At 49.0% G+C, this 25,169-nt stretch overlaps 2 protein-coding genes and 1 pseudogene across 7 annotated transcripts in view; 1 reads left to right on the forward strand and 2 right to left on the reverse strand.

Annotated features, from left to right (window-relative positions):
• The window catches only part of Apobr (apolipoprotein B receptor), a 4,006-nt gene extending 936 nt beyond the window's left edge, over window positions 1-3,070 (reverse strand). Inside the window, exons 1-3 of the mRNA XM_004856064.4 lie at window positions 2,893-3,070; window positions 321-2,582; window positions 1-238 (exon numbers count right to left, since the gene is read on the reverse strand). The exon at window positions 1-238 is cut by the window's left edge and continues 25 nt beyond it. Coding sequence (XP_004856121.1) covers window positions 1-238; window positions 321-2,582; window positions 2,893-2,949 — 2,557 coding nt within the window. The 5' untranslated portion in view covers window positions 2,950-3,070. The remainder of the gene's footprint in view (window positions 239-320; window positions 2,583-2,892) is intronic.
• A 1,247-nt stretch (window positions 3,071-4,317) lies between these two features.
• Cln3 (CLN3 lysosomal/endosomal transmembrane protein, battenin) lies at window positions 4,318-18,458 on the forward strand. Of its 6 annotated transcripts, XR_015450435.1 has the most exons (17): window positions 4,322-4,613; window positions 4,791-4,909; window positions 5,011-5,089; window positions 6,532-6,628; window positions 7,040-7,111; window positions 7,431-7,510; window positions 7,617-7,702; window positions 8,096-8,168; window positions 8,249-8,392; window positions 9,141-9,250; window positions 10,083-10,129; window positions 10,207-10,275; window positions 10,364-10,419; window positions 10,519-10,612; window positions 17,500-17,557; window positions 17,659-17,796; window positions 18,335-18,458. XR_015450435.1 is itself a non-coding variant. In XM_004856061.4 (16 exons), the coding sequence occupies exons 2-16, from the start codon at window positions 4,864-4,866 to the stop codon at window positions 13,130-13,132; spliced, it is 1,314 nt and encodes a 437-aa protein (XP_004856118.1). In that variant the 5' UTR covers window positions 4,318-4,613; window positions 4,738-4,863; the 3' UTR covers window positions 13,133-13,334. The 6 variants fall into 6 exon arrangements, 5 of the variants coding, with proteins under 5 accessions (XP_004856118.1, XP_012931892.1, XP_087065152.1 ...); XM_004856061.4 differs by lacking the exons at window positions 17,500-17,557; window positions 17,659-17,796; window positions 18,335-18,458 and adding exons at window positions 12,782-12,922; window positions 13,013-13,334 and having other exon boundaries at window positions 4,318-4,613; window positions 4,738-4,909; XM_013076438.3 differs by lacking the exons at window positions 17,500-17,557; window positions 17,659-17,796; window positions 18,335-18,458 and adding exons at window positions 12,782-12,922; window positions 13,013-13,334.
• Window positions 18,097-18,492, reverse strand: LOC101723753 (LYR motif-containing protein 2 pseudogene; annotated as a pseudogene).
• Window positions 18,493-25,169: the final 6,677 nt, after the last annotated feature.

The raw sequence follows: 25,169 nt of genomic DNA on the forward strand, positions 1-25,169 counted from the left end.
CCAGCTCTGGGGTCCCTCCAGGCCGCAAGGGACTTGGCTCCGGGGCTTCCTCTAGCTGAAGAAGGCTCTGCTCAGGGGTGGGCAGCTCCTCCTCCAGCTGGGGGCTGGGAGGGTCCTGCTGCTCAGAGGCAGACGCTCTCCAGAAAGAGGGCCGGGAACGACGCTTCGAGGAGTTCCGTGACAGGAGTGCACGGCTCCGTGAGACAGAGACATCCAGGCGGGACCCGGGCAGCAGGACCTGCGGGGAAGGAGGTGTGGTGCTCGATGGGGCTGGCTTCCAGGTCCTGCGGCCCCTCCCTGGTCCACACCAGGGCCCTCACCTCACTCCAGTGGCTGTGAGTGTCCCCTCTGTCACTCCCCATGGCCTCTGCAGTTGCAGAGGGCCCAGGTGCAGTCTCCACAGGGGGCTGGTGTGCCGGTTGCCCCTCCTGGCCCTGGACAGCCTCCAGGTCTTCTGGAGCAGCACCCTCAGCTTCCGTCCTCCAGCCATCAGTCCCCGCGGCGGTGTCCACGCCGAGCGGCCTTCGTGCCTCTCCCTCAGGGTGGCGGCCCCCACACTGCCTCTCTCTGTGTCCCCTCTGCTCGCCCACATGCCACTTCCCCGACGACTCTTCTTCCAGCAGCACCTGCACAGCCTCTACCTGCTCCGCACCTCCCCCGGCCTCCTGTCCCTCCTCAGAGCCCCAGCCTTGCCCAGGCTGCCCCTCTGCCTGGCCCTCCACCATCTCAGCAGGCAGAGGACTGGTCCCAGTGTCCTCGCTGTTCTGGAGGCTCAGAGCCGCCTCCCGCGGCCTCCAGCCTTCCCTGGGTACTCTGGCGGCCTCCCTTGGTGCAGGGATGTCAGCCACATAGTCCTTGGTTTCTCTGGCCTCTGGCTGTCCCAGTGCCTGGCCTGTCCCTGCCTCTGCCCCTTGGTTTCCCTGCAGCTCCTGGTTCTCCTCCACAGAGGTGTCTCCCTCCTCCATTCCCCACTCTGGACTCTCTGGCAGTCCAGACTCCCATCCTCCTGCAGCCTCCTCGTCTCCCTCTTCAGCATCTGCTTTTTCCCGCTGGGTGACTTTGCTCTCTGTGTCCCCTCTCCACCAGAGTTCCCAGGGTTCTGCCTCAAGGACCTCGGGAGGCAGAGACCCCACATGTCTGGGCTGCTCCTTCTCCCTGCTTTCTGTCTCCTCCTTGCTCAGGCCTGGACCTCGCCTGTGTGCCCCCTGACCCCCCTGTCCTTCTTCAGGTGGCTCTGCTGGCGCCTGGGCATCTCCCCACTCCACCCCCAGGGCTCCTTGGCTCATCTGATCCTCCTGGCCTCTCTCCCACAGGAACTCCTCCTCAGGCCTAGCCTCCAGGGCTGCTTCTGAGTCCACCTCACCTTCAGCCTCCTTGTCTGGGGCCAGCTCAGCCTCTGGGGCCCGGCGACTCCCTTTCTTCTCCTGGGGCTCTTCTGTTGGGGCCTCCTCCCTCGGCCTGGTGCCATCAGCCCTGCTCTCTGAGTTTTGCCTGCCGTGGGCCTCGGTCCTATACAGACCTGTCTTGCCCTCAAAGTGTTCTCCTGCCTCCTCCTCTGGCTCCTGGGCTCCTGCAGCCCCCTGCCGTGTCTTCTGGCCCTCAGCTGCCTCTTCTATTGCTTCAGTAACTAGGGCCCAGGGCTGTTTGGGGAAAACTTTCACTTCATCTGCTGTCTTCTCCTCTGGCTCCTCTTCCTGGTCTCCATTGGATGCCTCCTCTGGGATCCTGATACTACTAGTAGCTTTTGGTCGTCTGTCTCCTGGGACTAGCCCATCTTCTGTCCCCCTGACTCCTAGGAGGTCAGCCTCCTCCCTGGCTGAGGCTGTCCAATCCTCAGACTCTGCTCCTGGGCCATGTGTCCCTTGGACCCTTGTGCTTTGGCCAGTCCTTGCTTCTACCACCTCCCCTTCTTCCCTCCGAGGCCCTGTGGCCCCAGACACTTCAGTTTCTGCAACTGCCTCCCTGACCACAGGCCTTGTCTCCACCGTGTCCCTGGCCACCTCCTCCCTCTCGGCACCAGCCTCTGCCTCGGGCTCCCAATGCCAGGGCTGCTCTGACTCCACCCCTCTGGCCATCCCTGGCTCTCTTGCTCTGACTTCTTCCTCCTCCTCCTCCTGTTCCCAGGTTCTCAGCGTGTCCCCTCTGTTTACTTCCTGCTCTTCAGACTCCTGTCTCTCCTTGGCTTGACTGCTCCTGTCTCTGTGAGGTCCAGACTCTGCCTCAGATGTCTTCTTGGCCTTCAAGAGAACACTTGGCTCTGGGACCCTGGCTGCTGTGACTGCCCCCCAGGTCCCAGAGTCCCGCCTACCTGTTTGGGACCTGCAGGAGCTGCCTTCTCCCCACCCCCAGACCTGTTCTGCAGCCGAGCTCTGCTCCTGGCATCCTTCAGCCTCTGCAGGCCCTCTCAGTGCTCCAACCCCCTGGCTTTGGCCACCTCTAAGGCTGTGCAGAGCCTCCTGGGCTTCAATCTTCTCTGGCCCTCTTGCAGCCACCTCCCCCAGCTCCTCAGCTGCCTGTGCCTCCCTCTCTACAGTGGGGACCTCATCTCCCATGAGGTAGGAGACAAAAGTGCTGAGGGAGTCCTAGAAGAAAAAGAAGATGGGCAAAGACGTTCAGGGGAGGCCTCGCTCTTTCCCTGGGGCCCTGGGCCAGAGAAGCCCTAGATAAAGAGAAGGGCTCTGGGATCTGGGAGGAGAGGGAGAACAGAATCTCCAGGGGGAACACAAAAAGACCTAGACTGGTGGTGTAGGAGTGCATCTGTGAAGGTGAAGGATTGAAACCAGGCAAAGGTTTCAATTCCTGGGAAAGGAATCTGAGGAAAGGCTCAAAGCAGAAAAGATGAGGCCACAAAGAATGGGGGGTGGAAGTCTCTGGCATCTCTGCCTTTCTCACCAGTGCCCCCCTTAAGGCTTGATGTAGCCCAGGGAGGTGTTGCCGGAGGAAGTCCATTCTGTCTGTTTCTGTGGGTCCAGAAAGCTGCTAATGACCGTCCCTGCCCACCAAGACAAGCCAGTCTTCCCCAGGACCTAAGATACTTCCTCTTCCTCTGTCCCTCCCTGACGTAGGCCTAACCTAGGCCCTGCCCACCTCCCACAGGTCCACCAAAGCCTCTGCCCCAGGCAGAGCAATGGATATGCATCGCCTAGGGGCCTCAGGTGCACATTTGGAGCTACAGGGGAAGAGGGTATGCCAGGAAGAAGAAAAATGAGACTGGGAAAGCTCAGAAATGAGGATGGGGTAGGGTACATGTGGCAATTAAAGCCCAAGTGACTCAGGTTTTGACACTGGGACCTGGGGGGCAGCCACAACAGTCATTTCCGTCTCCCCCAGGCCACAGCCATTCTGTGACAGGAAGCTGGGGTTTCTAGTTCCTGTTTTGCCTGGGGACAAAGAGGAGAGAGGAGGGGGCTAGTGGGAGCTCTGGTTACCATTTTCATATCATTAATGCTTCCCTAAGGGGACAAATGAGCTGGGTTGGTGGTTCCAATACTTATTCCCGCATCTTTGATTATTGCAAAACAGAACTTGGTTGAACTTTGTATTGTGGTTATTTGTGTTTACCTCCTACTGTGAGTTCCTTGAGAGCCAGAACACTGCTGTATTTCTAGAGCCCTGCATGGGTAGTAAGTAGTTCCCAGTTCTCACTGGTTGAATCATCTAGGAAACACACAGCAGGGAAATATTTCAAACAGCACTCTGAAGGCCTGATGGTGGGCTGGCAGAGTTGGACACAGGCTGCTGGAAGCCGTAGCAGTTTAGTAGGGAAAGGTGGTGATGAAGAAGAGTCAGGATGCTGCTTTACAACCTCCAGAAGGTAAGGGAATGACTCCTTATTTGGGACTATGTGAAGTGAACCTCACTTTCCTAAGAGCATGGAATTAGAATCTTAGGCCTCAGAATCATCTGATCTAAGCACCCTTGATTCAGCAGCCTGCTCCATGACTCCCTGCCTCTATAACTCTGTTTCTTATTGCTAAATTAGTCTCTAAGGTCACCTCTAGGACTAATTTTGTTGGATCTCAATAGTTTTCTCATCTGTAAAACCACAGTTTGGGTTACTTTTGTGTTTTGGTTGGTTGGTTTGTTTTGGTTTAGCTCCAGGATAGTTTGGGGAAGGGGATACTTAACATCTTAGATACTACTAATAGGTGATTGTTGAAAACTCCTTGGGTGGGTGCTATCTTTATTTTAGATTTTAAAAAACAATTTGTTAGGGCAGCGGATAAGATTAGGAATGACGTGACGATGGTCATCTTTGTTTTCAGCCGGAACCGTCCAGTCACAGTCTGTGGGCAGGCGGCCATATTTGGTTCTGGCAAGCGAAGGTGGTGGGAGAAGAGCTGAAGACGCACACGCCATGACTAGTGTTTGCAGGACACAGTCACAGCCTTGGGAGCCGCTATTCAAGGCTCTATTTTGCTGCTCCACTCGCTCAAATGTAAAATCAATGGTTGTCCTGGCCTCTTCCTTTCTATTGTCCCAAAAGTGAGAAGGTCCAAGCAAAGACGCGGAAGTAGGAACGATCTCCAATCACGTGATGCGGGACCAGCATTGTCGTCACACGACTGCAGACCTGCTGCTACTTGGTTTGGAAAGCTCAGCGGCTCTTAAAGGTACAGGCCTTAGGGGGCCTCTGCTTTGGGGGGGGGGGGGGCAGATTCCGACCGGTGGGGCGTGGTAGGGCTGGAGGGTGAGAGACGGGGCCCACTGATGGATCGCCGGGTGCGAATGCGGCAGACTGCTGGAGCTGGGACCGGCCATGGGGCGTTGATCCTTCCCACCTGCCGCAGACTCTTGCCCCGTCCGAGCCAACTTTGAGCATTCCCTGGCTCTGGACCCATCGAGGGACCTGAACTCGATGCCATGGGATGCTGTGCGGGTTCGCGGCGGCACCTTTCGGATTCCGAGGGTGAGTATTCCGGTCCTGCCCTGTCGGGAGTGACCGCCTCTGCCCGGGAAGACGCCCGCATCCGCCCGCGGTGGGGTCACACTATCCTCTCTTGCTCCCAGGGGAGGAGGCCTCCCCGGAGCCCCGAGCCTCTCTGTTGGAGCATCGGGGAGCCCAGTGGAAGAACGCGGTGGGCTTCTGGTGAGTGGCCCGAGAGGCCAGCAAATGTAAACACTTGACAGGTGGGGGAAGAGAGTTGAGCTGTGAGAAGGAGCTGAGTCCACAAATATTTACTGAGGCCGCTGGTTTGCCCTCAAGCTGCCTGTGAATTTGCCAGATTTCATTTGTTTACTTAACCACCATCACCTACTGGCCAGATCCTTATTCTACCTAGAGGCCTATTTTACCTTAAGTTTTCTCCAGCCAGCTCAGCCTTAACATTTTGTAATATGCATACTTTAAAAAGAAACTAAAGCACAACTTCAAATGGAAAACCAGTGTTTTCCTAATGCCCACTCAAATATATCCATCAGTGTGAAAACTCTTTAAAAGATATCTAAATTGGGTGTGGTGGTGCATGCCTGTAATCTCAGAACTCTTGGAGGCTCAGGCAGGAGGGGATCACAGGTTCGAGCCTGACCTTGGCAAGCTGGTGACATAGTAAGACGCTGTCTTGGGATAAAAATACAAAGAAGAGCTGGGGGTGTAGCTCAATGTGAAGGCCTTGGATTTAGCCCCCTGCACCAGCAAAAAAAAAAATCAACTTATTTCCTAAAACCACTGAAACCAGTGACTGAGTCTTGGGAAATCTTCTAGCATTAGTCTAAATATGGAAGACCAGTGTTGGAAGTGGCTTCCCATGTGACTCTTTGGAAGAGTGACTTAACTTCTCTGAGAGCCTCAGTTTCCTCAACGGTAAAATAGGAAGAGCCCATCACACACTTGTGAAACCTTTGACACTGGGCCCACTTTCTTTTCTTTTTTAAAAAATTTTGTGAGACAGGGTCTCGCTATGTAGTTCAGCCCAGCCTTGAACTCACTATGAAGCCCAGGCTGGCTCGAACTCATAGCGATCCTCCTGCCTCAGCCTCCAGAGTGCTGGGAGGACAGGCATGCGGCACCACGCCCAGCTAGGGCCCACTTCTTTACTATCACTCAGCAGAGCTCTAAGAGATGAAAGTAAGTGAAGAAGATCCTTCATGTATCATAAGAGCTTTGGTATTATTTTGATCCCTACAGCACTTTGCAAGGTAATCAGGAGAGAAATTATATCCTTATTTTTCATGGAAGTAGGCTGAGGCCATTGAAATAGGAAGCAGCAGGCTTGGAACTTGAACCTTTGGATTTCAGGCCTTGGAATATTTTTATTGTAGCACAGTGGGTTCTTGGATGAAAAATGCCCAGGAACAGAGTTGTCATGGGAGCTCCAAGATAGCTTCCTGGGAAGGCCTCAACTCGGAGGGGAATCCAAGTCTGTGATCCCAAAGCCTTTATTTCTAACCTCAATACTGAAGGACGATGAACTCTGAGGGTAGGGGAAGAAAAGAGGGAGCTGATTGAAGGACACAGGTCAGCGAGAGATCTGCAAGGACTGGAGAGGCTGTAGCCCTGACAGGAAATAAAGTCTGTCTTGCTTGTTCCAGGATCCTGGGCCTTTGCAACAACTTCTCTTATGTGGTGATGCTCAGTGCTGCCCATGACATCCTTAGACAAGAAAGGGCGTCTGGGAATCAGAGCCATGTGAGTGAGTCCCTCTCCACCACCACCAAGTTAGTCCCTGTGGGAAGAGAAGGTCTCACCCTGGGGCAGAGGACTCTGAAAAACTCATGGAAGGAAGTGGGGGGGGGGGGTCTAAAGTTCCTTGTCTCACAGACTCTCAGGGCAGGAAGATCTTCAAGAGAGCTCTGGGTGCTGGGTGATAAACTCAGAGGGGCTGGGGCTGGGGATGTGGCTCAGTGATAGAGCGCCTGCCTAGCATGTGAAACCTTGGGTTTAGTCCCAAGTCCCACACAGAGAGGGTGTGGAGCATTGACAGGACTGCGATGCGGGCAGGGCAGACCCTACGCCATCCTTAAGTTAAAACAGAGCCGAGGCTGGGCCTTGTCCACCTTCCTGCCTCCCTGGATGGAAGACGTTCTTTTCTCCCATCAGGTGGCCCCAGATCCAACGCCCATCCCCCACAACAGCTCATCTCGATTTGACTGCAACTCCATCTCCACGGCTGTGAGTACCCGACTGGCCCGACGGCTGAGACCCTTCTATCCCCAGCCCTCAGCACCCAGCTGGGACTGTCATGGCTGCAGTTATTGAGGTTGCCAAGCCCTACGTCACCCACATTTCTCCTACGAGCTAAGCACTGTGAGATCCCCTTTTTTCCAGCCGAGAAACCGAAGCTCGGTGCACATGCCGTGCCACACGGTGAAAGGGGGCCAGAGCCTGTATTTGCTGCCGGTTCAGCGGCTGACTGCTCCCTTCCCCCGCCGCTTGGTTGGGAGCATTGTCCCTGGGATGGGCTGGGTCTCATTTTGTTCTCCTGTCCCAGGCGGTGCTCCTGGCAGACATCCTCCCCACCCTCCTCATCAAACTGCTGGCTCCCCTGGGCCTTCATCTTCTGCCCTACAGGTTTGGGTTGGGGCAGGGGTAGGGGGAGTGGCAGAGGGCTGGAGGCTGGGGAGCAGGGACCGAAGGCTAGCCTGCTGTAGCCCACCCCCCCACCTCTCTCCCTCAGCCCTCGGGTTCTCGTCAGCGCCATCTGCTCTGCTGGGAGCTTCATCCTGGTTGCCTTTTCGCACTCGGTGGGGACCAGCCTGTGCGGTGCGTGTGCACTTCCATGTCGGGCGCGCTGGCCCCGGGGAACCTCAGTAGAGCTTCCCGGAGCACAGGGGTTGTTTCTGTGGCCCCCAGAGGCCTGTGAAGGCTGCTGCACACAGGAGTGGGAGTCAGGGCGATCTGGAAGGGTCAGTGGGGGAGACGAACAGATTGGACGCACACCGTGGGGGTGAGGCCTTGCTCCTGGCTGGATAACAGGTGGATGGAGGTGTCATTCTGTGTGAGAGGTCATGCAGAAGAGGAGTTCACTCAGCCTTCCCCAGGAATCTGCTTTCAGCCCCTCTGAGCCAGTGGAGATGAGGCTGGGTCAATGGGCTTGGGAGTTGGGACTGCTGGGCGAAGGCCATGGTTTCACCTCCATGCCTGTCTTCCTCCCAGGTGTGGTCCTGGCCAGCATCTCCTCTGGTCTGGGGGAGGTCACCTTCCTCTCGCTCACCGCCTTCTACCCAAGGTGAGCCTGAGGGCAGGGGAGGACTGAGGCCCTCCTGCTGGCCCTGCTCCTCCTGAGCGCTCCTGCTTTTTCCTTCTCAGGGCTGTGATCTCCTGGTGGTCCTCGGGCACCGGGGGAGCAGGGTTGCTGGGAGCACTGTCCTACCTGGCCCTCACTCAGGCTGGCCTCTCCCCTCAGCACACCCTGCTGTCCATGCTGGAGATCCCTGGCCTGCTGCTGGCCAGGTAAGTAGCCCTGGTGGGACGGAAGGGAGGTGGGAGCAGGGGGAACTCCATCGTGACCCAGTGTGCAGTTCCCTGCAGCCTTGTGGGCCATATGGATTGTAGACTGACACCCCTGGATTCGTCCTACAACTGCTACCGTTAGCTGTAGCGGCCTTGGACCTCTCTGATCCCCAGTTTCCCCATAGTTCAAATGGCAGTGGTTGTCCTTGCTTTCCTGTGAGGTGAGAAGTGCGCAGTACTCGACACTGTGTTCCTGAGGTGACCTGAAGTAAGGCGAGATGGACCTCAGTGTATGGGTCCTGTGTTTCCACGTGCGTTAGGAAACGACTTTAACCAGCCGGCTGAACCTGCCACCTCACAGGTTGTGGCTTAGGCCTGAGACAGCACCAGGTAGCAAAAGGGAATCAATGTAAAGAAAATATTAAGTGAAATATATACAGGATAAGTGTGGATGAAACCAGGCCAGAAGTGACTAGAATTTGGGACCTCCTGGGCTAGTGCGAAGCGAACCTGTAGTGAGTGGTAACTAGAACAGTCATGAGATAATCATGATGAGAAGACACCCGGCTGCTGAGTGTCAGCCAGCAGCCAAACAGGGCCCTGGGTAGGAGCAGTGGAGAAGTCTGTCCACGGCTGGGCCTGTGCGCACAGGACCAGACACCCCCACTAAGCACACGAATATGAGGCCGGGTGCCTGGGAAGGGCGGCCCGAAGGCTCACTGACTATCTGCATTCTGCTCACTCCCAGCTATTTCTTGTTGCTCACATCTGAGCCCCAGGACCCTGGCAGGGAAGATGAGGCAGAGACCATAGCTCGGCAGCCCCTCATCGGCACAGAGGCCCCAGAGCCGAAGCCAGGTAGGAGACATAGCCCTCTGCGAGAGTCCTTTCTCTGGGTTTTGGTCTGTTCTGGGGACAGGGCGCGGTCCTGGTTACAGTCAAAGCATTCCTCTAGCCAAGAGCTGCTCTGAGGCCTGGCTGTGTCAGATGTTCCAGGAACAGCAGCACCAAGATGGTTCATAACCCAGGCCGTGAGCCAGAAACAAATCATTTTCACACATTGGTAAGCTCTGGGAGGATATAAAACAGTGATATGTCAGAAAATGACAGTTGAGGGGAGTAGAGAGGGCTTAGGAGGTTTACTTCCTACAAAGAAGACCTTTTGGAGGACATGATATTCTGGCTGAAACTTGACTGTTAAGCAGACAGCCTTGGGGACTTCTGGATGAAGAGGGTCCAGATAGGGAACAGGGCATGCTAAGGGCCTGTGGTAGAAATGAGCTTGGATGTTCTAGAAACAGAAGAACCAGTGTGTCTGGGGTGGAGGGAGCAGATGCCCATCTGTTGAGCTGTAAGAGCTATGAAGAGCTGGGCATGGTGGTGCACGCCTGCAATCCCAGCACTCAGGAAGCTGAGGCAGGAGGATCACTGTGAGTTGGAGGCCAGCCTGGGGTACATACTGAGTTCAAGACCAGCCTGAACTACACAGCAAGACCCTGTCTCAAAAAAACAAAACAAATCATGATAACAAGTGTACCTAACATGAAGTTACCATTTTAACCCCCGTTAGGTGTGCAGACCGGCAGCTTTTGAGTTCATAGTGTTGTATGCCAAGGTTTCTTGGCCATGGGCAGCTGGGACCGGTCTTCAGTGTTCCCGGTTCACCTGCGCCCTCTCCCCATCCCTGCAGGCGCCAGCTGGAACCTCTCCCTGCAGGAAAGGTGGACCGTGTTCAAGGTGTGGGCCCTGCTGCCATGTGTGCCTGTGGTCGGCGTCTGCCTCCAGCCTCCTGCTCACCCCTCTGACCCTTCCAGGGCCTGCTGTGCTGGATTGTCCCCTTGGTGCTGGTCTACTTTGCCGAGTACTTCATCAACCAGGGGCTTGTGAGTGAGGGTGCCGGGAGGGCGGGTCGGGAGCAGGCTGGGTGCCTGCGTGTCCACATCTGTGCTCCCTGCCTGGTCTCTCTTGCAGTTTGAGCTCCTGTTTTTCCGGAACACATCCCTGAGTCACGCTCAGCAGTACCGCTGGTGAGTGGGTGAGGCTGAGGAGTGGCCGGGCTGGGGCGACCGCCTGCCCTGCCCCTGGACCCCAAAGGAGCTTCCTCCCATCCCTGTTCCCCGCCTCAGGTACCAGATGCTGTACCAGGCCGGGGTCTTTGTCTCTCGCTCTTCTCTCCGCTGCTGTCGTATCCGCTACACCTGGGCCCTGGCCCTGCTGCAGGTACTTGCCCAGCCTGTCATTCCACTCCACCTTGGCCCCAGCTTCCCCCGTCCCATATTTCCTTCCCTCCACAGGAAGTGTTTATTGTACACATATTTCCAAGCATGGAAATTAAAGGGAGACTGAAAACCAGCCTAGCCGGTTTCCACTGCAAATCTGTTGTGTTCACTCTGGTAGCTGTCTGACTCGGGCAGGTCTCTGAACCTCTCTGAGCCTCAGTCACCTCATTTATCAGACATGGGAATGCAGAGCACTCGCCTAGCGTGCACTGCAAAAATTAGATAAAAAAATCAGGGGCTAGGGATGTAGCTCACTGGGAGAGCACTCTCTTAGCATGCATAGGGCCCTGGGTTTGATCTCCAGCACTACAAAATTGGATGGATGAATGGATGATAGATATAAATAAATAACCAGATGTGGGCAAGATCTATTTGTCAGGATAGTTATAAGAAATAGAGATGAGAAGAAGGATGGAAAACGTTTTGTGTTATATTTTAAGTAGTTGGCGCACTTAATTATTTGCACATGCCTGTTTAGGCTGTGAAATATTTCTATCTCTAAGAAATATTTCCTTCTGGATGGTTAATTAGAATATTACCAGTGACATTGTGGACAGGGGTTATTTTTCTCAGTAAATAATTACTGGTAAGCAAATTTGCAAATAGCACTCTTGTTTTTAGCACACAAATACCATTCTCTGTAGCAATCTAACAAAGGAGTATCACGTGACCAGCACTGCCATCACTGTCTCAGGGTTACAAGTCTGGGGTCTCTGAAGGAAACTGGAAATAAACCTTCAACTATGGGCCAAGCATCCCTAGTCTGGAAATCGCCCACCCAAGTTGAAGCAGGGTCTTGCTAAGTTGCTTGTGCTGGGCTCCCAGAGTGCTGGGATTACAGCTGTGCAGCACCATACCTAGCTAAATCCTCATTCTGTAAGGAGACGCAGAAGTAAGAAATTGCCCGCACGCATATGTGTGCGTGTGTGTGCAGGAGACCAAACCCAGGGAATGCTGAGCTATATCCGCAGCCCTTTTTATTATTTTATTTCATCTTGAGCGCATGGTTTCTCCACATGGTTCCAGCTGGCCTTCACTCCTGACCCTCCTGCCTCAGCCCTCTGAGTGGCTGAGATGGCAGGCATGTCCCACTGTGCCCGGCGAGATCACCCTCTGATGTCAGGGAACGGCTCGCACATATTCTCTACCTTCTTCTTCTTTCTTCTGAGCATTGCTGCCAGCCCAGGGCTTGTACCCACAAAGACCCAAACTGTCTTGTCAACAAGTACGATTCTTCTAGATGCTGCTGAAACATGCAGCTTATGGTTTCTGGTACCAGCTCAATCAAGCTGCCTCGTAGAATTAGGGCTGTCACATTTATTGCCACCGTAGGAAGTACTTGGCCTCAAGCCACAGATGAACATGCTGGCAGGGTCCCGCCCTTGTAGCGGAATTACTAGGGCATGTTCTCTTCCATGCAGATCTGAGCCCACCTCAGACTTTCTGCATCAGGACCTCCGAGGGGGAGGCCTGCGTGGTCCATGTTTAAAACGATCCCCGGGTGATTCTTAGGAACATGAACCGTGTGATCCACCAGGCAGTGGCCGGTACCCTGGGGAAGCCACATGGTGCTCTCAGCGCAGAGGAGGGACCTGTACCCTTGGCTGGGCATCAGGCTTCCTAAGAGAAGTGGGAGCATCTGAGCCAGGGTTTCGGCCTCGCCATCGATGCGTGGGCCCAGCCTGTTCTGGTGTAGGGCCTCCCTGTGCCTGGCAGTGCTCATTGGCAGCCCTGGCCTCTGCCCACTGCATGCAGCAGTGACACCTGCAGATGTTGCCAAATGTCCCCTGGGCCACTGTTCTCTTTCGTTTACAGTGGGAGGAGAGGAACTCTATTCAGGGAGCCCTTAGAAGAAGGAAATGAGGTCCCAGGTGGGAGTGACCCCAGTCGGATGAGAAGGGGAACCTGTGGGATTCGGTGCCGGGACCTGGTGGGGGAGCCAGCCCGGGTCTCAGTGCGGTGGGTAGGCCTGGCCGCGTTGGGGTTTTCTCCCAGCTGTCTGTGCTCCTTCACCAGTCCCCCCAGATCCGGGATTGCTGGTTGAGATGCCGGCCTCCCTTCCTCCCCAGCCTGGCCCCGTCTCAGCCCTGCCCTCTGACTGTGCCCACAGTGCCTCAACTTGGCCTTCCTGCTGGCGGACGTGTTGCTAAGCTTCCTGCCGAGCATGTACCTCGTCTTCCTCATCGTTCTGTATGAGGGGCTCCTGGGGGGTGCAGCCTACGTGAACACCTTCCACAACATCGCCCTGGAGGTCAGCAGTGCCGGGGAAGGGCTGTGGGGGCCTCGGGGGTCCGAGGCTGGACCTCCAGCACCAAAGCCTCCCCTCTGCTCTCTGCCCCAGGCCAGCGATGAGCACCGAGAGTTCGCCATGGCGGCCACCTGCATCTCTGACACCCTGGGGATCTCCCTGTCGGGGGTCGTGGCCTTGCCTCTGCATGACTTCCTTTGCCACCTCCCCTGACACCAGCTTTCGGGGTGCAGGACACGCTGACCTTCCGACGAGCAGGGCAGACACCCAGTTGCCCAGAGCCCAAAGCGAGCTCTGCCTGGGCCTCCCTGCCAGGCGGGGGTGGGAAGTTGGGGCCTCTGTCTCTCACCTCTCAGCTGGTCCTGGGGAGTTTCTTCTTGGCCTTTTGCCCTCAGTAAATATTTTTATCAGTTGACTCCTTGTACAATTTTTCTCTCTGAAAAAAAATTTTCTTCTATTATAAAAATTATTATCTATTATACCTTTTAGTCCTTATTATAAAAATTATACAAGCTCACTTTGGGATATGTGTGTGTGTACATGTATATATATATATAAATGAGTGTATAAAGAAAGCATTTCAAGCCCTGACATGATGGTGTGCCCTTGTAGGCTGAGGCAGGAAGATTGAAAGGTCAAGCCTGGCTGGGACAATTTTAGTAACTTAGCAACGTCCTGTCTCAGAAGAAAAAAAGAACGAGGATATAGCTTGGTGGGAAGGTCCTGAATTCAGTCCCCAGTACCAGGAAAAAAAATTTAGTCTCTCTCTCTCTCTCTCTCTCTCTCTCTCTCTCTCTTTCTTTCTTTTTGTTGTTGTTTGCTTTTGAGATAAGGACTCACTATGTAATTCAGGCTGGTCTCGAACTCATTATGTAGCCCAGGCTGGCCTTGGAGTGATCCTCCTGCCTCAGCCTCCCAAGTGCTATGATTACAGGCCTGTACCCCCACACCTGGCAATCAGATTCCGTGGTCTTTGGGCCTTTGTTTATATAGTCATTCATTCTTTACTATAAGGGACACTGTAGGCATTTTTTTCCCAACATACAGAGAAGGTGACAGTTGTTCTATGAATACTCCTGTGGATGCATCCCTGGCTTCTGCAGTAAATACTTCTCTATAGTTTTATTGTGTTTCCAACCCTCCAAACAAATCTCCATCAGCTCAGCTTGGTTTCGTGATGTGATTTTCGTTCTCCCTCTGTGTGTGTGTGTCTGTCTGTATTCCAGGCAGCATGGCCTTGAGCTCTCAAACTTGCCTCAGTCTCCTGAGCACTGGGGTTGCAGTTGTGCACCATTGTGATGCCTTTTCAGAGGCAAGAGAGGCAGCCTGCACACCTCTCCTCGAACACTTCAGCTACACATCCTGCCCTTGAGCCCAGTGTTTTCCACACTCCTTAAGTACAATTTATGTATGATAAGGGCCAGGAATTTAGCTCAGTGGTTCTGGCACCTGCCTCGCAAGTGCAAGGTCCCGAGTTCGATCCCCAGTACCAAAAAAACAATTTATGTATGATAAAGTGTACAAATTGTTACATATCTTTTGTTGTAATATAAAGATCTTATTTCCTAACATGGAACTATTCAAATTTTTATATTACACATGCATTTTGGAGGTATAATTTGTTTTTTGAATTTTTAAAAATTTTTTTGGTACCGGGGATCGAACTCGGGACCTTGCGCTTGTGAGGCAGGCGGTGGAACCACTGAGCTAAATCCCCAGCCCTATAATTTGTTTTTTTGAGACAGTCTCATTTTGTGGTTCAGGCTGGCCTTGGGCTCATGGTAATCTTCCTGCCTCAGCCTCCTGAATTCTGGGATTACAGGTGTGCACCACCATGCCTGGCTGGAGGTACAGTTTACAAACCCTAAAATTTAAATACCATGTTGACGTGTACAACTCACATGATTTAAAGAGTCACATAGTGATCACTAGAAACCAGTTTTGGAAAGTTCCGTCAACCCCAAGAAATCTTTCTGGTCCCTGCATAACCCACCCCTTTCCCACCCGCTTCCCGGCTGTACGACCCAGTGGTTTTGGAGGCTGCTCAGCGGACCCTCCTGTGTGTCATTGTTGCAGCTCTGCCATATTTGCTGTACCTGTGCATAACAGTACTTTATTTCATATTTTTCATTAAAGCAGCTAACAATATAAACTCAGTTATGTAAAGGGAAGCTGTTGCTATTGAAATGATGAGTTTGAAATAGTAGTTCTCTGTCTTTCTACTACACATTTCATAAACACCTAACTATTGCCATTTAAAATAAACCCCAGTGGCCAGTGGTGTGCACCTGTGCCCCAGCTTCCCGGGAAGTTGAAGCGGGAGGATTATTGAGCCCGAGAGTTTGAGGCCAGCCTGGGCAACAGATCTTGTCTCAGGAAAGACTGCCCCACCACTGCCGGTGGTTTGTAGACCTGCCCAGGCAGCGCTCGCACACTTGTTCCAGCATGGGCTTGGGAGAGGGGGGTTGCCTTGACGTCCCTGCTCTGCATACATCACCTCTGCGATCTTGGGTAACCACTGCCCCTCTCTGCACCTCAGTTTCCTGATCTCTCAAGTGCAGATAACAACAGTACCAACACTTCCTAAGACACCTGTACGCATGCTGAGAAAGCGTAGTCAACACCCAAATGCAGCTTTGATGATGCAGTGCTTTGACTCTTGCCTCTGACTTTCTACCTTTCGTGCTCTAGTTGCCATGGCGTGAGGTAGGGATCAGGCGCATACATCTCTGTCCATTCCCTAGTGATGGTTTCTCACTCAGGAAAGAAAGAAAAAATTATATCCAGTGCTAGGAAGGGTGCTGTGAAACACGCAAACACATGGCACCTCTATTCTTGGAACCACACTCTAAGAACCAGTTTGCGCAAGAGCAAGGACCCGTGTTCAATCCCCAGTATAAAAAAAAAAAAAGAATGTGGACTCCAGTACCATAGCACAGTCTTGCTATGGTACATAGCAATATTTTGGGCTGGGGATCTAGCTCAGTGGTTTCACTGCCTGCTGCGCAAGCACAAGGACCCGAGTTTGATCCCTGGTACCAAAAAAAAAAAAAAAGGAACCAGTGTATCATGCTCTTCTCTTTAAAACTTTGTTTATATTCCCTCGTTTTCTTTCTGCTTCACCTTTATGAGTGTCCTCTCAGGCTTTGGATAAAACAGTTTCATTTTGCTGGTCCATAATATTCTATCATGATAGATCTTTACAACTTATTTACTCATATTAATTGTTGGTTGTTTAGCTTGTTTCCACTTGGTATTATTGTTACAAATAAACCTTTATACTCAGGGTGATGGCAGATGCCTGTAATCCACAGCACTCTGGGAGGCTGAGACAGGAAGGCCACAAGTTCAAGCCCAGCATGGGCAATTCAGCAAGACTCTGCTCAAAAGCGGGGAGAGGACTGGGGATGTAGCTCAGTGGTACTGACACCTGCCTCACAAGCATAAGGTCCTGAGTTTGATGCCTGGTACAAAAAAAGGGGGGGGGGTGCTGAGAATGTAATTTAGTGTGAAGGCCCTGTGTTCAATCCCCAATTCCACCAGAAACACAAAAAAAATCTTTGTGAATTTGTCTGTCTATATAGAAATACTTTTTAGGATTCTCAAAAGTGGAATTTGTAAGGACAAGCATTTTTAGGTTGTTGATATGAAATCATATAGTTTCCTGAAAATTTTTGTTTATCAGTTTATATACATCAGCCTTGCATGTGTGTGTGTACATTTCAGACACCTTCTCAGCTCTGGGTATAATCTTTGTTGGTGGCAATAGTGGTGTTTTGGGGGTTTTTTTGGGGGGGGTACCAGGGATCGAACTCAGGTCCTTGTGCTTGCACAGCAGGCAGCGAAACCACTGAGCTAAATCCCCGGCCCAATAGTGGTGTTTTTAAGATGCACTTCTTCAGGATGGACTTAATCTCATGATCCTCCTGCCTCAGCCTCCCACGTAGCTGGGATTACAGGCTCATGCCACAATGCCTGGCATAATCATTTTTAATTCTTAAGTGAATAAAAAAATTCAACTTCGATTATTGTTGTATTTCCAACATGTTCTTTATTCAGAAACTTCACAGATGCTTCTTTTTGTCAGATGGTTTTGCAACATACTAATGCTTATTTAGGAATCTAAAGGCTGACTCACAAAAGCATTTTGAATTAGATTACCCCCTCAGAAGGGTATTCAGAAGTATTTTGTGTTGTGAACACTGAGGCTACAGGAAGGTAAGAGTGGGCTCTGGGAATCCAGGTCATTAACATGCACACCATTGGTTTATGCCTCTCCTCTAGCTTATAGTACAGTACTTGATACCATGTATCGTTCTGCAAAATTGTATCTACATCTTTCAGATGTTGGCCAGATTCTTGGATTAGCTTCTTGGCTGTGTTCTGTTGATGAACAGGACTTCAGTTTGCAGGACTGATCACCCCAGCACCTTCCATAAGCTTTTGCTTCCACATCTTTCATTAACTGTATGTTATAAATTTAATCACTTTCAAAAGTGTCCTCAAGTCAACTCTGGCTGTGATTTAGTTGTCTCTGATGTATTCTTCAAAATTCTTTGTTTTTCCTGTCCCTGGAGAAGAACCTGACACACCAAGCATTTTCCTCCAGGATATACTTCTATCCACATCAAAATTAAGGTAATCATGGAAGTTTTATCCAGAAGTTGCCTTAAGTTTTCCCTGCTTTTTTTGGTATTTAATGTGTTCATTAAGTTCTTTTTCTTTTCTTTCCAACACAGATCCAGATTTGCCAGTGATGGTCTTTTTAGAGTCCTTTGGCTATCAAATCATGGCACAGCTGAAGAATGTACCTCAACAACCCTTAAAAATAGTGCAGAAGGATTTTTCAAGAAGGTTCCAAAATGATGGGATTACAGGTGTGTGCCCCTGAGCAATTTCTCCACATCGTCACCAATATTTATTTCCCTTTTTAATTGTAGCCACTATAGTGAAAGTGAAGGGCTATCTCATTATGGTTTTGATATGAATTTTCCCGATGGTTTGTGTTGAGCATCTTTTCATGTGGAAACTGGCTGTTAATAGCTTTTGCTTCTTATGAAAACGGTGACCCAACCAGAAACATTTTCAGAACTCAGGTATATTTCTCAGTTCTAAGGCAGTTGTTTCACTGCTTTTCTTTGCTGTCTATAACATACTATGCTCTGCCTTCTGACATTGTGCCTGAGTATTATACATACAGACAGTTTGACTTGGCTTTGAGCTGTCCATTAAGCCTAAACTCAACAAAACACATGAAGATTTGGAAATCCTTCAGAATAATGCTAGAGTTAAGATTTTGCTAATGCGAGTGTTTTCTCTAACTCCTTTAGCTGGATATTGCCTTGAGTAATCATCATCTGGATTGTATCCTCTTGTGTGGTGCTTTTATTTCTTTCAAATTCTTCCCTTGCCCAGTTCTTGCCCAGGTATTGGCAGTCAGATGCATTTGGAACTTGCCGGATTGCTTGGAAAATCCTTCTGTAGAGGAGGAGAATTCGTTGCCTCCTCAGGAACTGCTTTAGAGATGCCGTCCCCCGAGGTAAGCGTGAGGCGGCCATGTCAGCCAAACAGGGTGTCTGGCTCCAACCTTGATTATTTTAAAAATTATCAAATATATGTGTAATCATTACCACAATGTCGGAAAACCTATATCATCTCAAAAAGAAATCCTGGGCCAGTCAAGATAACACGCCTGTCATTCCAGCACTCGGAAGGCTAAGGCAGGAAGATCACAAGTTTGAGGTCTACCTGACGATATAGGAAGTTCAAGGCCAAGTTGCACTGCATAATGAGATGGACTCAAAAACAAACAAACAAACAAAAACAAAAGAAAGAAAGAAAGAAAGGGAAAAGAAAAAGAAAGGAAAGAAATGTATGCTGTAGCTATCACCTCCCCACGCTTTCAATCTCTCACAGCTCAGAAACCAGCAGTCCATTTCTGCCTCAATACATTTCCCTATTCTGGGTGTTTTGTATGAATAGAATACATAATATATGGACTTTTGTATCTGGCTTCTTTTGTTTGTTTGTTTGTGTTTTGGTACCGGGGATTGAACTTGGGTCCTTCTGATTGCTAGGCAGGTAGTGGAACCACTGAGCTAAATCCCCAGCCCTCTGGCTTCTTTTAATTAGCATAAGTTTTCAAGGTTTATCTTGTATATATCAGTACTTATTTCCATAATATTTTATTCCTTTTATGGCTGAATATTATTCCATTGTATTGATGTATAACATTTTGTTTATCCATTTGTTAGCTGATAGACATTTAAGTTTCAGTTCTTTGGTATAAATGATGTTCCTATAAACCTTTATCTTGGATAACATCTAGAAGTGGGGCCGGAGATTTAGCTCAGTGGTTTCGCCGCCTGCTGCACAAGTGCAAGAACCTGATTTTGATCCCCAGTACCAAGAAAAACCCATAATAATAAAAAAACCATAATAATAAAAAAATGAAAACAGATAGAAGTGGAGTATCTCACTCTTATGGAAACCCCACCTTTAACCCTTTAAGAAACTGCCATGCCAACACTTGGGAGGCTAAGGCAGGAGGATTGCCAAGAGTTTGAGGCTAGCCTGAACTACATAGCAAGACCTTGTCTCAAAACAAAATAAAACAAAACAAAACAAAACAAAGAAAAGCAAAAGAAATAAACAAACAGAACTGGCAAACTGCTTTCCACAATGGCCACACCATTTTACATCCCAGCAGTGGTGCATGAGGCCCCAGGTTCCCCACAGAATCACCAATACTGGCTGTTTCCCATTTTGTGTGTTTTGGTTTTGGTTTTTTTACAGCCGATCTCGGGAGTGTAGTATTTTGTTGTGGTTTGAATTTGCATTGCCCTGATGGTTATTGGTGTTACACATGTTTGCATGAGTTTATTGGCCATACGTACATCTTCTTTGAGAAATATCTACCCAGATCCTTGCTCATTTCATTTTCAGATTGGACTTGCAGGGCTGGGACTACAGCTCAGTGTACAGCACTTACCCAGCAAGCCTGAGGCCTTCAGTTCAATCTCCAGCACAGAAAAAATAAAGCAGGCAGTTCTAAACTGGCTTCTTGGTTTGAAGTTGTAGAATTTCATTATACACTCTAGATGTAAGTCCCTTCTAAGATACATGACTTGCAAATATTTTCTCCTCCTCTGTGGACAGTGGACCCCTGAAATTCACGGGGGTTACTTTCTAGAGCACCCCTGGATTGTGAAAAACTGCAAATTGCAGATACAGTCAGAAAAATGCCTGTAAATGCCTATTTTTATAGTTTAAACCCTAAATATGCTATGTCTCCCACAGTTATTAATTTAATTTTAAAAATACTGTATTAATAAAGACTTTTGGCTGCATTTTAGTGGTCTTAGGGCTTTAAGAAAAACAAAACTGCAGGGCGATGTGGCCCATGCCTGAAATCCTAGTACTCAGGAGGCTGACACAGGAAAATTGCCACAAGTTCAAGGCCAGCCTGGGCTACACAGTGAGTTCAAGGCCAGTCTGAACTACATAGCCAGACCCTGTCTCAAACAAAACAAAACAAAAAGGAACAAAACTGAGAACACTCCAGATAGCTACCCACCGTACAACACCCTGCAGTGCATCTGATCAAGATGGGTTACAGGGCATCAGCCAATCAGCAGTAAGGAGAGCTGAATAACACTCTCAGATTGGCTACTTGCAAACTTCCCACCAAAAAAAACCTCCCTTACTGGCCAGGGTAAATTTTAAAAATGTATCAAAATGTAAAAATCATACTTTGTTAAATTCTTTAAAAGCCCTCCAGGTAATCCAACAGAAACTGCAAAATCGAGTTCAGGAAGCCAGGCTGGCCCCTCAACCTGATGTCACCTGCCATAAATTTCAGCCTGGAGATCTGGTGCTGGTAGAGACATTCATCTAAGGCTCTGGAGCCACATTGGGAAGGGCCTTTCCAGGTGATCTTGATGACCCCATCTGCTGTAAAGTTTGCGGGAAAGACACCGTGGATACATCATTGCCACATCAAAGTGGCTCCTGAGGACACCTCGGAGGACAAGTGGAGGATCATCAGTCAACCAGGCGACAAAAAGCTAAGACTGGGACAGGTTGGAAATATATCCCCTTCTTGTTAATACTGAAATGTGTGGGGGGACAACGGCTGGGACAACCGCCCCAGTGGGAAAAATGGCAGCTCTGGGAAACTGACACGGGACACATATATAGACGGACAAAGTTTGGACCAGACCAAAATGATCTAAAGTTTAAAGTTGTTTCTTTATGCCAACTGTTCCGTCCCCACCTGAATCCCTTAAGTACAGACTGCTGAAATATAATGTGGCACTTGGTAAATACTCCGGGCAATCTGGCTGTCTCAGTCCTTAAGCCTTTACAATTTTATGCTTGAAATTCAGACGGCCATTCAAAGTGTCAAAAAAGCCCCCCTTAGTGTGCTGAGTGGGGTTGTGAGTCAGTTTCAGCTTAAAAAAATGACGATAAATAGATAGACATTAACCCCGAGGCCCAAGAGATAAAAAGAAAAACTGATGGACTACTTTTGCTGGAAATAATGTTGTTTGCTATATTGACCTATAATTCAACATTTATTATGATCATTATTTTTAAGTCATTATTTTCTGAAACATTGACAATATTACCCCAAAAACAATTGGACCTTGCTGGTAATGTTTGGATTCAGCTGGCACAATCACTTAATTTCTCTGAGTTCTGTTTAAATGTAGACATAAATTTACATTATGTATTAGGGAGTTGTCTCATCCCGGTATGCACTCCCTTGAGTCTGATACAACCTTATACCCTGTTTAAAGACATCCCAGGAAAAAATCTTATGTATAAAGATAGTTACAATTGGGGCCCCCCTCTTATTCTAAACCAAAAAATGCTATTACGTTATATACACCTCAGATGATTATGTTAAACAATACACAATGTCTAAGATTAAAAAGGTTAGAAAAAATGACCTGTTATGAGAAACAAAAAATCATATACAGTGATGGTCATGTGCCTTTACCATCAGGATGGTTTTATACATGTGAAGGAGTAACGTTTACTTATATCCCTGCCTACTTGTCTGAGACTCGGTGCTGCCTGAGTCACTTGGCCATAATATCCCCAGATCAAACTGATTTGTTAGTGCCCCAAAATTAAACGTTGGTCACCCTATACTAAACCAGGATGTGATGATGATGTAGGTCTCTTAACAGATGCTCAAGTGATACCTATGATAGCATCTGTGCTTGCTCAGCCTGCCATAGAAATTCATGCAGAAAAGGTGGCATGAAAATTGGCATGCAAGGTGGTCAAAGGTCTAAATGCTACCTCATCTATCTTGGCATTAATCAATCAGAAATTACACCGACGGGCTATACTAGACAACAGGGCAACAATAGATTACTTGCTCTTTTTCTTGTTCCATCATCAAGGATGTGAAAAAATAAAAAATATGTGTTGTTTTAATATGACTGACAATAGCCCAGAGATTAAAAAAAAAAAACAATTTTAAAAAATTGACAGAAAAAAATACATAATAAAAAATTAGGATGGGATTTGTTTCAATGGTTAACTCAATGGTTGCCTAATATGCAATAGTTAAAACAGCTTTTTCTTATACTCATAAGTTTGTTGTTAGCGTGTTGCGACATACAATGCCTACGTTACTGTATGGGGTGCTCTCAGTGGTTCATAGATTATTAAATTTGAATATTATGTTGCTGAATCAAATGTATAAAGCCTTGCCTAAAAAAATATATGACAGAGATAAATCAAAGGTTTGATTTTGTACAAAAACCAGTGGGGAATGTGAGACCAAAAGTGAACCTAAGCAACGCCATCTTGGCCTGTGAGTAAACTCCCCTCATACCCCTCCCCTTACAGAGTGCTGGAATTCTCCTAAAGATGCATTTTTGTAACTGTCCTTCTAACAGCTCGCTCTGCTTCTGTAGATATGCTTTATCACTCCTGGGAACAGATGGTGCCTGGTGTCTCCCCGTAACCGCCAACCCTGTAGCCATAGAATGTCCTATCTTGACAAGATAGCTGGGTTGTGAAAGATAATTTGCAGCTGGTTAAAGGACATGTTGACCTCTCCCTGAGCTTCTTTGTTTGAGTTACCTATAAAAGCTGTGCTGTCCCTTGCTTCTGGGCTTCACTTCTCCTAGAGGGTGGAGTCCACTCACGTGAATAAACTCCTTTCAGTTTTTAACTCTGTCTTTGTTCCAGTGTTTGGTGATTTCCTGGCTTGCTTAGCATAACAGTGCATATGGAGTTTTTGCCTGTTGGTTGGTTGTTTAGTTTTGTTTTGTCTAATTTTTGTTTTCTCGGACAGGGTCTTGCTCTGTAGCTCAGGCTTGCCTTGAACTCACTAAGTAACCCAGGTTGGCCTTGAACGCATGGTGATCTTCCTGCCTCAGCCTCCCAAGGGCTGGGATTGCAGGCATGCACCACCACATCCTCCTGCATGTTGTTTTTAAGCACTTGAAATGTAGCTAGTATGACTGAGAAACTGACCTTTTAATTTTACTCAATATTAAATCATTAAGTTAAATTTAATAAACCAGCTGTGGCTGCTGTTGACTTCAGCAAGCGGGTCATGAACAGTGGTTCTCCCTGGGTGCCACCGCCCCTGGGTCATTCCGAAAGTTTCCTTCGGTTTCCTGTGGTGAATCTCACTGTGATGGCTCAATGTCCTCAGAGGGTGCAGCCAGGATGCCCTGCACGCACTGTGGGCCCTGAGGCACCGGTCCGTCTATGTTGGAATGGCTCCTCAAGGTTCCCCTCCCCAGGCATCCATGTGCCAACCCTAACTTCATCTTACATAGGAACCAAAGTGTTTCTGCTTGGTTTTAATATGCACTGGATTGTTCAGTCATTCAAATACAGTGTGGCTGTGGACATGAGTATTCCCAAGCCCTAACCCCCAGGGGTACGACATTTGGAGGTGGAGGTTTGTGAGGGAAGTAGGGAGGTCACGAGGGTGGAGCCTTCATGATGAAGAGAAAGCTGGACGCTGTCGTCTGAGCTGGGTGAGATTGCAGCAAGAAGGTGGCTGTCTGTAACCCAGGAAGAGGGCTCTCACTACACATGGTATCTGCCGGCACCTTGGTCTTGGACATCCTAAAAACTGTGAAAAGTAAATGTTTAACCATCACCCACACTCTGCTCCACCTGATGGGATTTTGTTATAGCAGCCAGAGTTAAGACATTGAGGCAACATTGTTTTTTGTTTTGTTTAGTTTTTTACAAGAGCTGTTGGCTGTATTCAGAAAATTTCCTCCCTGAAGGCACCACCCATAGTAAAACCTACTGTTTTTCTGTGTATAAAAATTCTAACTATATATATATATGTGTGTGTGTGTGTGTGTGTGTGTGTGTGTGTGTGTGTTTGTAATGTCACATAGAAGGAAAAAGGTTCATTATTTGTTCATGTTATAGTTGTTACCTCGGGAAAACAAACTATCACTGTAATAGGAGCCAATCTCTTTGACTGCTTTATACCTTCTAGGGAAATCATGCCTCGCTCTTTACATACTACAATGCAAATCTCTTTTTTAAAATGTCCTTTTTTTTCCTCCTTCATAAATACACTTAGGGTATAACAGTATTCACTCAGAGGATAATTATTTATATCCAAAAATACTTGTAAATAAAAATGTTGAAAGGACTCAAGTTCTATCCCCGGTACCAAACAAAAAAAATGTTGATAAAAGCTTTATTTATTTATTTTGGTACCAGGGATTCAACTCGGGTTGTTGCGCTTGCAGCGCAGGTGCCAAAACCACTGAGCTAAATCTCCTGCCAAAGCTTTATTTTTAATAGCCCCAAACTGGAAACAACCCAAATCAATAGCAGAATAAATACATTTTGACATAGTCATACTATGAAGACTATTATCCAATCATAAAAGAATAAGGGGCTGAAGGGATGTATAGCTCTGGGGCAGTGCAATGGCCTGGCATCCATGAGGCCCTGAGTTCAATCCCAGGCACTGGAAGAAAGGTCGACCCACTGTACCAGGATGTGTAATAATGTGGATGAATCTCATGAGCATCGCTGAAGCAGGAGGTAGCTAAGGAAAAGGCTGGAGAACAAATGCAGAGTCCACCTGCCCTAGAGTCTTCTTTCCAGGCTGGATCTGGCCCAGGGCAACCAAGGAAAACCTGGAAAATAAAGGGAGAGCCCTCCTTGGAACCTGCTTCCTGGGACCAGATCCACTTTCTGAGTTAAACAGTAGCCCAGGCCCAGAACACCCAGGTCTAAA

This window comes from Heterocephalus glaber, unplaced genomic scaffold (assembly GCF_053883595.1).
Source record: "Heterocephalus glaber isolate CG9 unplaced genomic scaffold, H.glaber_assembly_v1.0 deba00000943, whole genome shotgun sequence".
Classification (NCBI taxonomy): domain Eukaryota; kingdom Metazoa; phylum Chordata; class Mammalia; order Rodentia; family Bathyergidae; genus Heterocephalus; species Heterocephalus glaber.